Source organism: Dipodomys merriami, unplaced genomic scaffold (genome assembly GCF_024711535.1).
Source record: "Dipodomys merriami isolate MVZ:Mamm:240054 unplaced genomic scaffold, mDipMer1.0.p SCAF_70, whole genome shotgun sequence".
Lineage (NCBI taxonomy): Eukaryota > Metazoa > Chordata > Mammalia > Rodentia > Heteromyidae > Dipodomys > Dipodomys merriami.
This window is the reverse complement of record NW_027206291.1, coordinates 3101907-3116420: the sequence shown is the minus strand read 5'-3', so window position 1 is coordinate 3116420 and position 14514 is coordinate 3101907. Positions and strand designations below refer to the sequence as shown.

The 14514-nt window shown below is 63.4% G+C and overlaps 1 protein-coding gene across 1 annotated transcript in view; it reads left to right on the top strand.

Moving 5' to 3' along the window:
* Positions 1-14514, top strand: part of Ptprs (protein tyrosine phosphatase receptor type S) — a 73981-nt gene that overhangs the window by 47598 nt on the left and 11869 nt on the right. The window contains exons 7-14 of the mRNA XM_070008179.1: positions 1188-1457; positions 3112-3693; positions 4486-4619; positions 5791-5935; positions 9579-9884; positions 10423-10616; positions 12009-12035; positions 14263-14380. Of these exons, the coding sequence (XP_069864280.1) occupies positions 1188-1457; positions 3112-3693; positions 4486-4619; positions 5791-5935; positions 9579-9884; positions 10423-10616; positions 12009-12035; positions 14263-14380 (1776 nt within the window). The remainder of the gene's footprint in view (positions 1-1187; positions 1458-3111; positions 3694-4485; positions 4620-5790; positions 5936-9578; positions 9885-10422; positions 10617-12008; positions 12036-14262; positions 14381-14514) is intronic.

The following is a 14514-nucleotide window of genomic DNA, read 5'->3' as shown; positions in this document are numbered from 1 at the left end:
TCTTCCGAAAACGGAGCCCCCGAAATCCGTCCTGCCGCCTTCCTCGCCCGCGAGGTCCCCACAGAAGGCGGCATCTGCCCCTCACTGCTACGAAACCAGAGTGGCCCTCCATGTTCCACCATTGCCCGACTCCCCGTGACTGGTTCCTGCCCATGGCGCCGGGAGATGTGGGAACGTGCGCCCACATTCCCCCACACCCGCTAGAGCCACCGCGTAGCCTTCGAGTGGGTCCCCGCCTCCTTGTCTGTGCCCGTCCCCCTGTCCCCTCTCTCCTCTCCCGTCCCTCTGTCCTTCCTGGTGCCCCTGCATCACCCTCTCTATCCTGCTCTCTCCTTTCTCCTCTCCCCCCCCTCCCCTCCTTACCCTCTCTTTTTCTCTCCGTCCCTTCCTCCCTCCTTCCCTCCCTCCCCCCTCTCCCTCTCTCCCTCCCTCCCTTTCTCCCTCTCTCTCTCTCTCTCTCTCTCTCTCTCTCTCTCTCTCTCTCTCGCCCTAGTGTGCATGATGTCTGTCACTTTTGAGACCTGCATTTATGGATGGAAACTTGTCAGATCTGACAGAAGCTTTTAGAAGGGTTTCTATACCCCACACCACAAAAATTTCATCAGAGTTTCTCATCTTTTCCTTGGGGGGAGGTGGTGGGGCCGCGATTCCCCAGAGCAGCCCCAGCCGGGTGGGACAGTCCAGCTCCAGGCCCTCCCTCTCTGCCTGCTGGCCCAGAGACCCAGGGAGCTGATGAGCTGTGCTCCCCGCCTGCCAGTCTCCTGTACCCCGGCCGCCGCAGCCAGAACCTTCCAGTGCCCTGCACCCAGGCTGCAGCCCCGACTCAGAGCAAAGATGAGAAACAGCTGATAAATTTTTGTGCTTCCGAGCGGCGACCCCAGTGGTCCCCGAAGCCCCGTTTTGACGTGACGCTTCGTGTCTCTTGACTCGAGATGGAGAACTCTCTATTGTTTGTGAACTACCTTCCTTTGAAGTTTGGTTTCTTTGTGTTAGAATTTGGTTTTTTCATTTGGTTATTTTGTTTTCTTTTCATTTTGGGGGGGAAACTGACTGGGGGAAGAAAAAGCCCTGTGTATATTTAAATGGTGTTCTACTTTTTTTTTTCTTTTCCTTTGTTTTTCTTTTTTGTCTTTTTTCCTTTCTTCCTCCACATCCAATCCCCCCACCTTGCGGCCGTCCCCCCCCAGTCCGCCGCGTAGCCCCCCGCTTCTCCATCCTGCCCGTGAGCCACGAGATCATGCCCGGCGGCAACGTGAACATCACCTGCGTGGCCGTGGGCTCGCCCATGCCATACGTGAAGTGGATGCAGGGGGCAGAGGACCTGACGCCCGAGGACGACATGCCGGTGGGCAGGAACGTCCTGGAGCTCACTGACGTCAAGGACTCGGCCAACTACACGTGCGTGGCCATGTCCAGCCTGGGCGTGATCGAGGCCGTGGCCCAGGTCACCGTGAAGTGTAAGCCGGGTACAGGGGAGGGGCCGCAGACTGAGCTCGTGTTCCCCCTGAGTTCTTTGGACATATCACTTCCTGGCTGTAGAGGAGCGATGAGCGCTCTGTGCACTGCGGGGCAACTTGGTTGTTAGGCAAAGATCTCAGCGTGTGCGTGACAAAGCTGGAAGGTGTTGGGGCAGTGGCTGCAAAGGAGACACATGGTGGGCATGGTGGGCGACACTCAGGGGGCAGAGGCAGGAGGGTCACAAGTCCCGAGCCAGCCTGGGCTACCAGTGTGACTCTGTCTGAACAAAGCTCTGCCCAGGCCAGAGCTGAGGCGTGGCGTGACCCGTCCGGCCAGCCACAGCAGAGTTGGTACAAATGAACTTTTATGGACACGCTGCACAGTCACTTCACAGCTTTTGGGCCCCCTTGGCAAAGCTGAGTGGAGAAGCGCGCTGAGGGCTGGTGGCATGCCAAGTTTTCCCCGGGCCCATAGGGAGGGCGCGATTCTGTGCTTCTGGGCCCGTGTTGCTCCAGGCTTTGAGCGGCAGGGACAGGCAATGGTTAGAGCTGGGAATGGCACCCAGGTCTCCCAGTGTGGAGGACATGCGGGGAGCGACGTGGCCGTGGTGCTGCTTGCCCGGGTGGCGGGGGCTTCAGGAGGGACGGGCAGGGAGAAGTGGGAGCAGACAGACCCGGTGACCAGAGGGATGGGGCTGCAGACATCTGAAGAGACTGAAACACTCGTGTCTGTGTGTGCCCGTGCACATGTGCACACACATGTGCACAGAGGTCGTGGGCACTGTGCCTGAACTTTTGGGCACAAGGCTGGGGTTCTACCACTTGAGCTACAGCTTTTTTGGTGTTTAATTGGAGATAAGAGTTTCATGGACTTTCCTGAGCCAGCTGGCTTTGAACCATGGTCCTCAGATCTCAGCCTCCTGAGTAGCTAGGGTGACAGGCTTGAGCCACTGGCACCCCACTTCTTTTTAAAGGTCTGAAACAGGTACTTGACCTTGGTACCCGACAACTTGTGCTCACTGGCTGGTGGTCTGCCATGCCTCCACCCCCTACTTTTCTGGTAAATACTGTTCTAGGAAGCAGATGTTTTCAGGCTGGGTATAGTGGCTCACACCTGTAACCTTAGCTACCTGGGAGGATCCCAAGTCAGCTGCAGCATGAGTGTTCACAAGACTGGACCTCTACATGTGTCTGGGGCCAGTGGGGTCCCTGCCCTTGCCCATGCCAGGAGCAAACACACGGGATGGTCAAGGCCACTGTCCAGGCATAAACGGTCACCCTATCTTTCTCGAAAATAACCCAACCCAAAGTGGGTCTGGGCTGTGCTTCAGTGGCAGGGGTCATGGTCAGGCGTTGGCCGCCTGCCTAACTTGTGTGAGGCCCAGAACTCAGTCCCAGGCTCTGCCGCGCACAGATCGCATGTTCTCAGCTTCCTGGGTTGTGTGGTCACAAGTGCTCAGCCTCCATAACAGGACAGCACGTCAGCATGGCTGTGTTGCAATAAAACTTTATTTGAAGACACAGGTGCCGGGCCGTTGACTGGAATCCTGTGCTGCAGAGCTGGGGTGGGGTGAAGGCTCAGAGAGGGTGGTGATGTGGTCAGAAGCCACACGGCACCCTGTGCCTCTCCTGTAACCCTGCCCCTTGCCCACAGCCCTCCCCAAAGCCCCCGGGACCCCCGTGGTGACAGAGAACACAGCGACCAGCATCACCGTCACCTGGGACTCGGGCAACCCGGACCCCGTGTCATACTACGTGATCGAGTACAAGTCCAAGAGCCAGGATGGGCCATACCAGATTAAAGAGGACATCACCACCACACGCTACAGCATTGGCGGACTGAGCCCCAACTCTGAGTACGAGATCTGGGTGTCGGCTGTCAACTCCATTGGCCAGGGCCCCCCCAGTGAGTCGGTGGTGACGCGCACAGGCGAGCAAGCCCCAGCCAGCGCCCCACGGAACGTGCAGGCCCGCATGTTGAGCGCCTCCACCATGATCGTCCAGTGGGAGGAGCCCGTGGAGCCCAACGGGCTCATCCGCGGCTACCGCGTCTACTACACCATGGAGCCCGAGCACCCTGTGGGCAACTGGCAGAAGCACAATGTGGACGACAGCCTGCTCACCACCGTGGGGTCCCTGCTGGAGGACGAGACCTACACCGTGCGCGTGCTGGCCTTCACCTCCGTGGGCGATGGGCCGCTGTCGGAACCTATCCAGGTCAAGACACAGCAGGGGGGTGAGTGCACACACCGGCCCCGCACTGGGGCTCACGCCTGTCATCCCAGCTACTCAGGAGGCTGAGATCTGAGGATCGTGGTTGGAAGCCAGCCCAGGCAGGAAAGTCTGTGAGACTCTAATCTCTAAACACCCAAAAGCCAGAAGTGGCAGTGTGGCCTGAGTGGTAGAGCACTAGCCTTGAGTGAAAAAGCTCAGGCACAGCGCCCAGGCCTGCACTAAAAACAGTAATAAAACTCCAGTATCTCACACACACACACACACACACACACACACACACACACACACACACACACACACACACACACACACACACACACACACACACTCTGCTTGGTAGGGTTGAAAAGCTTCAGGTTCTCCTGGAAGACCCCAGATTGGGCTCTGTGAGCCCAAGGGTATAGGCCCGCAATGCCTGGGCCGGGCCGGACTCCAGCCCCCGCCCAGTGGCCTCCCCTCCTGGCCCTTGCGGCCGCCTGGCAGCGAGCTGAATGGGGTTCCTGGTCAGTAGGGGCGTCCCCCTCCTGCTGGGGTTCCTGTAAGCACGTGGGGCTCCAGTCCTGGACCTTTGCCATGGGAGTTCAGGCATTTGAAATCTAAAATGCCTGCGTGAGAACAGACGGCTGAGCTCAGCTAGGGGCCGCACAGGGCGTTCACTGCAGTGGATGGCTGGAGCCCCTGGGCGCGCGGAGGCCGTGGAGGAGCAATCTAGAAACATCCTCCCGGAGCGCCAGGAGAGGAGGGTCCCTGGGCGGGGGCCGCGCCCCCCATATGCGCTGGTCTGCTTCCCCAGTGCCCGGCCAGCCCATGAACCTGCGGGCCGAGGCCAAGTCCGAGACGAGCATCGGGCTGTCGTGGAGCGCACCACGGCAAGAGAGCATCATCAAGTACGAGCTGCTGTTCCGCGAGGGGGACCGCGGCCGAGAGGTACCCTACCCGCCACTCACAGGCCCGGCCTGCGCTCCTCCCACCGCCATGGGCCGGCCCCGCCCGCCGCAGCCCCGCCCTCCGCCATCCCCCGCCCTCTACAGCCCCGCCCTCCACCATCCCTCCTCCCCGCCCTCCACCATCCCTGCCCCGCCCGCCGCAGCCCCGCCCTCCGCCATTCCCCACCCTCCATCCCCCCTGCCCACCGCAGCCCCGCCCTCCGCCATTCCCCACCCTCCGCCATTCCCCACCCTCCATCCCCCCCCCCTGCCCACCACAGCCCCGCCCTCCGCCATCCCTCCTCCCCGCCCTCCATCCCCCCGCCCACCGCAGCCCCGCCCTCCACCATCCCCCGCCCCGCCCTCCACCGTCCCTCCCACCACAGCCCCGCCCTCCACCAGCCCCCCACCACAACCCCGCCCTCCACCGTCTCCCCCACCTCAGCCCCACCCTGCCAGGCCCGCCCTCCACCGTCCCCCGCCCCTCCCCCCGCAGCCCCGCCCTCCACCGTCCCCCCCCCCCGCAGCCCCCCCCGCAGGCCCGCCCTCCACCGTCCCCCCCACCGCAGCCCCCCCCCCGCAGGCCCTCCACCGTCCCCCCCCACCGCAGCCCCCCCCCGCAGCCCCCCCCCGCAGGCCCTCCACCGCAGCCCCGCCCTCCACCGTCCCCCCCCCCGCAGGCCCTCCACCGTCCCCCCCCCCCACCGCAGCCCCCCACCGCAGCCCCCCCCGCAGCCACCCCGCAGGCCCGCCTTCCACCGTCCCCCCCCACCGCAGCCCCCCCCCGCAGCCACCCCGCAGGCCCGCCTTCCACCGTCCCCCCCACCGCAGCCCCCCCCCGCAGGCCCGCCCTCCACCGTCCCCCCCACCGCAGCCCCGCCCTCCACCGTCCCCCCCCCGCAGGCCCTCCACCGTCCCCCCCCCACCGCAGCCCCCCCCGCAGGCCCGCCCTCCACCGTCCCCCCCCCGCAGGCCCGCCCTCCACCGTCCCCCCCCCGCAGGCCCGCCCTCCCCCGCCCCTCCCACCGCAGCCCCGCCCTCCACCGTCCCCCCCCCCCCGCAGCCCCCCCCCCGCAGGCCCGCCCTCCACCGTCTCTCCCCGCTGGCCTCCATCTCCACGTCCCCGGGCGCTGCTGCTCCCCCTCCACCCCTGTCTCCGCCCTGTCCCCCAGGTGGGGAGGACCTTCGACCCCACGACGGCCTTCGTGGTGGACGACCTGAAGCCCAACACGGAGTACGCGTTCCGCCTGGCGGCGCGCTCGCCGCAGGGCCTGGGCGCCTTCACCGCCGCGGTGCGGCAGCGCACGCTGCAGTCCAGTACGTGTCTCGTCGGGGGCGCCGCGTCCTCCTCGCGTCCGCGTCCGGCTCGCGCCTGCGGCCTGGGCTGAGCTGGGGGCGAGGAGGCAGGGGCCCGCGGCCCCGGGCGGGCGGGCGGGCGGGCGGGCTCCCCCCTCCCAGCGGGCCGCCGGGGCGTGGGGCTGGCCTCCCCCGCCGGCCCGCACCGCAGCGCAGGGCCCCAGCCGCGGAGAGGGCGGGCGGCGTGGGCTGCGGGTCCCTGAGTCTGCTGTGCCCGCCCGGCCTCCCTGTCCCATGCGAGTCGCGCGCCCCCCGCGGTCCCCCCCCCCCCCCCCCGAGCTCAGTCTCCCCCCTCGAGTCAGTCACGGTCGCGCCGCCAGGCTCGGCTCCGGACGCGCGCCAGGGTCTCGGTCAGTCGAGGGCGCGTGGACGCGGGCCGGGCGCGGCCCCGGGGTCCTCCGCACCCCGCCGGGGCGCGCTGAGGTGGAGGTCAGTGAGGGAGGCCTGTGCTCGAGGCCGGCAGAGGTGGCGCAGGTAAGTACAAGCTGGTCTCAAGCGAGTTCACAGACACGACCCACCCCGCGCGCCGCCGCCGGGCCCGCGCTCGCCCTCCCGGGCCATCACGCAGGTTGGGCCGGAGTGTGAAGGCCGCGGCCTCCCAGGCCGCCTAGAAGGGGCTTCGGCCCAGCCACAGGAACCTCCGGGGCGGCCCAGGACAGGGAGTGGGGGAGCAGGACCCACTTCTTGCCCCTAGCCGGGTGGGGCCCGAGGACCCCGCAGCGAGGCTCAGGCCAGGCGCGTCCCCGGGACTGCGGGCTCCTTAGCTGAACGCAAGGGTAGGTGGAGGTCAGACCGCCGCCCGCAGCCACGCAGCACGGGGCGGCCGCTGGCGCCCAGCCCGCCGCGAGCCCCGCTAGCCTCCCAGTGCACCCCGCCGCCCCCCTCGTAAGAAAGTTATAATTTAGCACTCGAAGAGTGGAAGGTAGGTAACAGACTGGGAGATTTCTGGAAGGCGCCTTTCTTTCTTTTATTATGATTTTCCCCATCATCACCGCCATCGCCCTCTTGTTTTCTTATGGTTTTGGTTTGGTTTTGGTTTGTTTTCCTCCCCACTTCTCAGCAAGTCCATCCCTCTGGCACATTCCCCCCCACACACTTGGTTTTCCACTCCTGCTTGGTTCTCCCCAACTTGCTCCTCCCACCCCCGCACTTTTGGTTGGGGTGGCTGGTCAAGAAATAGGGGTGCCCCCCACCCCATGTATAGTTTACAAGGGAGGGTCTCCAGTAGCACAGCGTCTGGATGGCAGTGCTGGAGCCCGGCCCCAGGGCCTGGAGGAAAGGGTCAGCTGGCCAGCCTCCTCAGCGCCTTGCCTGAGGCGAGGCCGGGAGCATCCCAGCCCCCACTAAGGAGCGGGGCGCGGGGCACGGCACCCTAAAGATGTGGCTGCAGACACTCCCACCATCACATCCAGGCGGGCAGCTTGCTGAGGGGGGACACCCGCTGTCACCCTGGGAGTTGGTAGAACCCACTCTAGCCAGCGCTGACAGCCAGACAGATGGGCATTGTGTCACCTGACGTGGGGACCGGCAGCACCCATAGGTGCCAGCTGGTAGAGCTCCATGAGAAAGTGTGCGCAAAGCCCGCCACGGAGGCTGGGCCCCAGGCAATCCACGCACGGTGCCCATGCTGTAAAGGGTGTGGGTGCGGGTGCAGAGCGTGTGCGCAGCCCGCAGACAGCGCCACCTGCAGTCCCCTGGGGACAGAAGGCACCTAGCCCCAGCTGTGCTCCACACGTGCAAACAGTCAGACGTGCAGCTGCCTCACGTGGGAACGAGCCATGTGAGGTGACGCAGCTCTCCACATGCTGCCTGGCTCATGGTGGGCGCCCCATAGTGTTCACTGCAGTCTAAACATGGGTCGGATGCGTACGGTTGACACTCAATAAATGGCAACCCTCATTGCTGGGACCAGGTACGCTGTAGGCACACGGGTGTGGGGTTCTGGGGCTCTGGGGGCCCCTCCCCCCACCATGCATACTTCCTGCTGTTTGGTAACTGCTCGGGCAGTGGCCCTTGCTGCAAGGAGGTTGTCCTGGTGCTTGGCCTATAGCCGGCACTCAGATGGGCACTGTGATCCGGGGCAAAGCAGGCCCGGTGCAGAGGCCCAGGGCTCTGTTCCCAACAAGCAGCTGCTGTCTGCAGCGCCCTTGGCAGTATGCAGGCGCTCAGAAAGAATTTCATTTTAGGTACACTCCTGCATACTAGGTGACTAGCTCCTGAGGACGAGGACTCGGATAAAGCCCCGGCACACAGTAGACGCTTAGTATGAGGACTAGGCCCATCGCCTAGTGCCCGGCACACAGTAGGTGCTTAGCTTTGCCACTAAACTCATAAAGTCTGTCATCCTGTCTGGCACTTAGTAGGTGGCGTTTTTGTATTAAAGCACACAGAACAATATGACACACAGTAGGTGCTTAATCTACGGTGACTATGAACACTTTGACCACTATGTGGTGCTTAGTGTATGGGGTTATGACTCAAAGCGCAGTAATTGTTTAGTGACAGGATTAGGACTGATAAAGCTTACCACATTGTGTGTCATACCGCAGGCTTTCAGATTATGGGGCCCAACAGAGCACGTAGTAGGTGCTTAGTGTACAGAGCCTCGACTTGGATGAAGCTCCTTCGCGGTACCTTGTAATGCGATCAGTGGTGGCAGCTGTCTGTATTACTGAGCTCAGTAAACCGCAGCTTTCATTAGTATCCTCTCAAGCACGAGGCATGCTGACTGGCACACAGTAGGTCTTATGCTATTTTATCAACACTCCCCTTGGCATGAGGCCTGGTGCATAGTAGGTGCTGGATGGCACTTTGCAATTCCCCCAGCAGGGTGCATGACGCATAGCATTCAGTAAGCATATGTGTACTGTTGACAAAAGCTTGCACATACTAAGTACCCAGTAGACGGGGCTTGGATTGCAGTTTATCTTCGCATAGTACTAGCACACAGTAGGTATTCAATGAAGGTGCTTTCATGCCTTACTCTAGGCAGTCTCTGGCACTGCAGAAGGTCTTTACTAAAAGGAGCTGACATTCTCCTTTGGTCATGCCTGATGCACTGACTATTGGCCAAGTGCTTTGACTAGCCTTTGACAAGTGCCTAGCACATAGTAGGTGCCCAGGACACCAGGCTTGTGCTATCTGCCTAGGGTGGTAGCTGCCACATCTTGAAATATACAGGTGCTATGGCAGCAGAGGCTTGGCGCACAGTAGGTGCCCAAAAGATACCCCGTGAAGGCCTTACCATGCATTGTGCCGACAACGCACAGGACACGGCCCGTGCCTCCTGGTGACCGCGGCCACCCTGTACCTAAGCCCTACTGTGTGCCGGGCCTGCAGGCCCACCCAGGGGAAGGCAGGGAGGGAGCGAGTGAGGAAGCAAGTGAGCGTTCTTGGCCAGCCCTCCCCACCCATCCCACTGTCCGTCCACCTGCGCATCTCACCTTTGGTTGACGCCCGCTTCTTTTGGGTTCGACTTCTCTTTGGTTTGCTTCTGTTTTGTTTGTTATCATCTTCTTTTTTATTTTCTCTTTCCCATCTTTTGTTTCCCCCACCCTTCCCCACCCATCCCACCTCCCTCCCCCACGTTCTCCCCCTCCAATAGAACCGTCCGCCCCCCCTCAAGACGTAAAATGTACCAGCATGCGCTCCACGGCCATTTTGGTAAGTTGGCGCCCGCCGCCGCCAGAAACACACAACGGGGCCCTGGTGGGCTACAGCGTCCGCTACCGACCGCTGGGCTCCGAGGACCCGGAATCCAAGGAGGTGAACGGCATCCCCCCGACCACCACTCAGATCCTGCTCGAAGCGCTGGAAAAGTGGACCGAGTACCGGATCACGACTGTGGCGCACACGGAGGTCGGAGCGGGGCCCGAGAGCTCGCCCGTGGTCGTCCGCACCGACGAGGACGGTAAGCCCGCGCCCGCTGTCCGTCTGCGCTGCCCTGGACGGCCGCCTGGCCCAGGAGGGCAGGGCCGCTGCTTGACCTTAGCCTTGACCTCGACGCCTAGGCCATGACCTCATTGCCTAGGCCTTGACCTTGGCACCTAGGCCTTGACCTCGGCTCCTAGGCCCCGACCTGGCCCTTGGCCTCGGCGCCTGGGCCTTGACCTGGGTGCCGGCAGTCTGTTTTGGCCCAAGGGCGGGAACCGTGGGCACGGGGTGAGGTCCAGCCGTGGCAGGGGCAGCGCTCGGCCCTCGGGTCCCCGGCTGCGGGCCGGAGCCATCGTAGCGGCCTTGGGGCCCGCGAGTGGGGTGAGCGGGCGGCCTCCGGGTGGAGGCTGCGGTGCAGGGTGGGCAGGCGGGCAGGCCAGGACAGACCAGTGCCCGGGACGTCACCTCCGAGCCTCCGGGATCGCGGAGTCGGCTCTGCGGGCCTCAGTTCCTCCACCTCGGCTGCGCTTGCCGCCCGGTAACGGCCCCGCCGCCCCCTCCCTCCCGCCCGCCAGTGCCCAGCGCGCCGCCGCGGAAAGTGGAGGCGGAGGCGCTCAACGCCACGGCCATCCGCGTGCTGTGGCGCTCGCCCGCGCCCGGCCGCCAGCACGGCCAGATCCGCGGCTACCAGGTCCACTACGTGCGCATGGACGGCGCCGAGGCCCGCGGGCCGCCGCGCATCAAGGACGTCATGCTGGCCGACGCGCAGGTGCGGGGAGGAGGGCGGGCGGGCCCTGCCCCTCCACCGCTCCCCCACCCTCTGCTCCCCTCCCCTCCATCCCTGTCCTCCCCCACCCTCTACTCCCCTCCCCTCCATCCCTGTCCTCCCCCACCCTCTGCTCCCCTCCATCCCTGTCCTCCCCCACCCTCTGCTCCCCTCCATCCCTGTCCTCCCCCACCCTCTGCTCCCCTCCATCCCTGTCCTCCCCCACCCTCTGCTCTCCTCCATCCCTGTCCTCCCCCACCCTCTGCTCCCCTCCATCCCTGTCCTCCCCCCACCCTCTGCTCCCCTCCATCCTCATCCCCCCATCCTCTGCTCCCCTCCCCTCCATCCCTGTCCTCCCCCACCCTCTGCTCCCCTCCATCCTCATCCCCCCATCCTCTGCTCCCCTCCCCTCCATCCCTGTCCTCCCCCACCCTCTGCTCCCCTCCTCTCCATCCCTGTCCTCCCCCACCCTCTGCTCCCCTCCCCTCCATCCCTGTCCTCCCCCACCCTCTGCTCCCCTCCCCTCCATCCCTGTCCTCCCCCACCCTCTGCTTCCCTCCCCTCCATCCCTGTCCTCCCCCACCCTCTGCTCCCCTCCCCTCCATCCCTGTCCTCCCCCACCCTCTGCTCCCCTCCCCTCCATCCCTGTCCTCCCCCACCCTCTGCTCCCCTCCATCCCTGTCCTCCCCCCCACCCTCTGCTCCCCTTCCCTCCATCCCTGTCCTCCCCCACCCTCTGCTCCCCTCCCCTCCATCCCTGTCCTCCCCCCCACCCTCTGCTCCCCTCCCCTCCATCCCTGTCCTCCCCCCCACCCTCTGCTCCCCTCCCCTCCATCCCTGTCCTCCCCCACCCTCTGTTCCCCTCCTCTCCATCCCTGTCCTTCCCCCCACCCTCTGCTCCCCTCCATCCTCATCCCCCCATCCTCTGCTCCCATCCCCTCCATCCCTGTCCTCCCCCACCCTCTGTACCCCTCCCCTCCTCCCCCAGACCCTCTGTACCCCTCCCTTCCATCTCTGTCCTCCCTCCCAAACATCCAAACCTCCTTCCCCTTCCTCCTCCCAGACCCTCTGTACCCCTCCCCCATCCCTGCCCTCCCCCCCAGATACCCTGTACACCTCACCTCTCCTGACCCCCTCCCCCTTCCCCCCAGACCCCTTCCTCTCACTGTCCCCCAGACCCCTCCCTTCCCCCAGCCCCTCCCCTGCTCCTCCTACCTCTACCCCCTCACCTCTGCTGTCACCTACCTCTGTGCCTTCCCTGCCTCTGCCTTTCCTCCGCCTCTGTTGTTTCTGCCCCCTTCAACCCCCCCCCTGCCACCCCTGCCCCACCTCTATCCCTCCCCTATCTCTGCCTGGCTCACTTCCCTCCTCTCTCCCTGCGCTGCCTCCCGCTCAGTGGGAGATGGATGACACTGCTGAATACGTAAGTAAAGCCCTGCTGCCCGGCCGGCCACCTTGCCCTGCGTGCGCTGCGCCGTGTTGTGACCTGCACGCGCCTCTTGCCCGAGGGTCTCCTCCCTGCGCCCAGCGCCCTGCTATCACCTGCTGGCATCAGGGACACAAGCAGGGCACCTGACCACCTCTCCCCCAGAGCGGCTCCTGCTCCCTCCCAGAGGGCAGCAGGGACCAGGCTTCTCCGGCAGCTGTGACCCGCAGCACAGCCTTTTTCCAAAGCAGGCCCAGCAGGCTCGGAAGCGGAGGGCAGGCCACTGTGTGGCTTTGGGCAGGTCACTTCTCCTCTCTGGGCTGCCTTTCTGCCCTAAGACAGGAGCCACTATTCCTTATTATGTCAGCCGTGCCCAGATGCCACCTGAGCCAGGAGACGCCAGGGCCTGTCACCACCAGGACCTTGGGGAGGCTGGACCAAAAGCTCATGGGAGGAGACCCTGTGTGTGCATCCCTGTCCCCGTGCTCCGTGCATGCGTGCAGACTCACACACCGTGTGTGCAAGACTGGCACCTCCGGGATGCCCAGCATTTACTGAGGGCCAGCTGTGTGTTCCACCCTGCGCCAGGGGCTGAGGCTGTGGCTGTGACCCCCGGCTAACCCAAGGCCCCTCCCGAGGGCGGCAGCCCCAGCTGGAGTGGAGCAGCAGAACAAGACCCGAGGATGTGTAGATAGCTCGTGGCTACAGTGTACAGCGGGCTGAGCAGAGGGCGGGTGCTGTGCAGGACACAGAGGTGCAAGAACCCCAACCTGGTCAAGAGCAGCTCAGGAAGGAAGGCAGTGAGACCCCATCTCAACCAACAGTGCCTGATGTGTGGTGTGCACCTGCCATCCCAGCTATTCAAGAGGCATGGGGTAGTAGGATCACCGTTCAAGGCCGACCCTGGGCAGAAGTGCAAGACCCTATTCAAAGAACAAGGAGATGCTGGGAAGATGGCTTGCCTTGCATGCATGAGGCCCTGGGTTCGATTCCTCAGCACCACATAAGCAGAAAAAAAGCTGGAAGTGGTGCTTTGGCTCACGTGGTAGAGCGCTACCCTTGAGCTGAAGAGCTGAGGGACAGTTCGTAGGCCCAGAGTTCAAGCCCCACGATGACCAAAAACAAAAAATAACCCCCAAGGGCTGGGAAGGTGGCTCAGTGGTAGAGTGCTTGCCTTGCATGCTCAAGGCCCTGGGTTCGATTCCTCAGCACCACATACGCAAAAAGAAAAAAGCCGGAAGTGGCGCTGTGGCTCAAGTGGTAGAGTGCTAGCCTTGAGCTGAAAAGCTGAGGGACAGCGCTCAGGCCCAGAGTTCAGGCCCCACGACCAGACCCCCCCCAAAAAAATAACCCCCAAAACATAAAAAGAACAATGAATTCAAGAGTCTACTTCAAGTCATAAGGATCTGGCTCCAGTTGTAGAGCACCTACCTGGCAAGCTAAGGTCATTAGTTCAAACCCTGGTATATGAAGAATTGTTGGCTCTCTGGGTGCAGCACACTGTATCACATTTTGGCTGTGCACATGCATAGAAAAGATACCTTGCATAGAAAGAGCGGATGTATTAGAGTACGAAGGGGCTCTTTTGAGTACTTTACTGTTTTCATGACGTACCTGAATTTAATTTGTGTGGGATGCCAGTGGTTCACGCCTCTACCCGCTAGCTACTCAGAAGGCTGAGATCTAAAGATCATGGTTCAAAGCCAGCCCATGGCATAAAATCTGTAAGACTCCAGTTAACTACCTAAAAGCCAGAAGTGGAGGCGTAGCTTACGTGGTAAGAGCACTAACCTGGGGTGAAAAAGCTCAGGGACAGTGGCCAGGTCCTGAGTTCAAGTCCAGGACCAGCACAAAACACAGCAGCGGGAGTGGAGGCAGGGTTTGTCCCGTGCACCGGCCCTGGAGCAGGATGGAGCATGGCATGTTGGAGGAGCAGGGAGGGCACCAGGGAGGAGCAGGCTGTGCAGGGCCTGACCACACGGGTGTCCTGTATGAGGGGCGAGAGTGGAGCCGGGGACGGGCGACGGCCCTGGCCGGGCTGCATGTGCCCGTGGGTGCTGCGTGTGTGGTGTGTGCCCTCTGCATGAGTCTGTGTGCACGTCTCTGCCCACGGGCTGGCCTCAGAATCCCTCTTGCTTGTCTGGGGTCCAGGAAGGGAGGGGGAAGGTTGGGCAGGCCTGGCCAGTCCCGGACACTGTGGTGCTGACCCTGCTACTGCCCACAGGAAATGGTCATCAGCAACCTGCAGCCTGAGACGGCCTACTCCATCACCGTGGCCGCCTACACCATGAAAGGCGACGGCGCGCGCAGCAAGCCCAAGGTGGTGGTGACCAAGGGAGCAGGTAGGCAGCCGCCCTGGGGCCCTGAGGGCCTTTGTGAAGGCCGCCCCCCTCACCCCTCACCCCCCTCCTTTCCCGGCTCCCACCCCGGCCCCCATCCCGGCCTTCCCCCGGGCCTTCCCGCGTTCTGTCGCGGG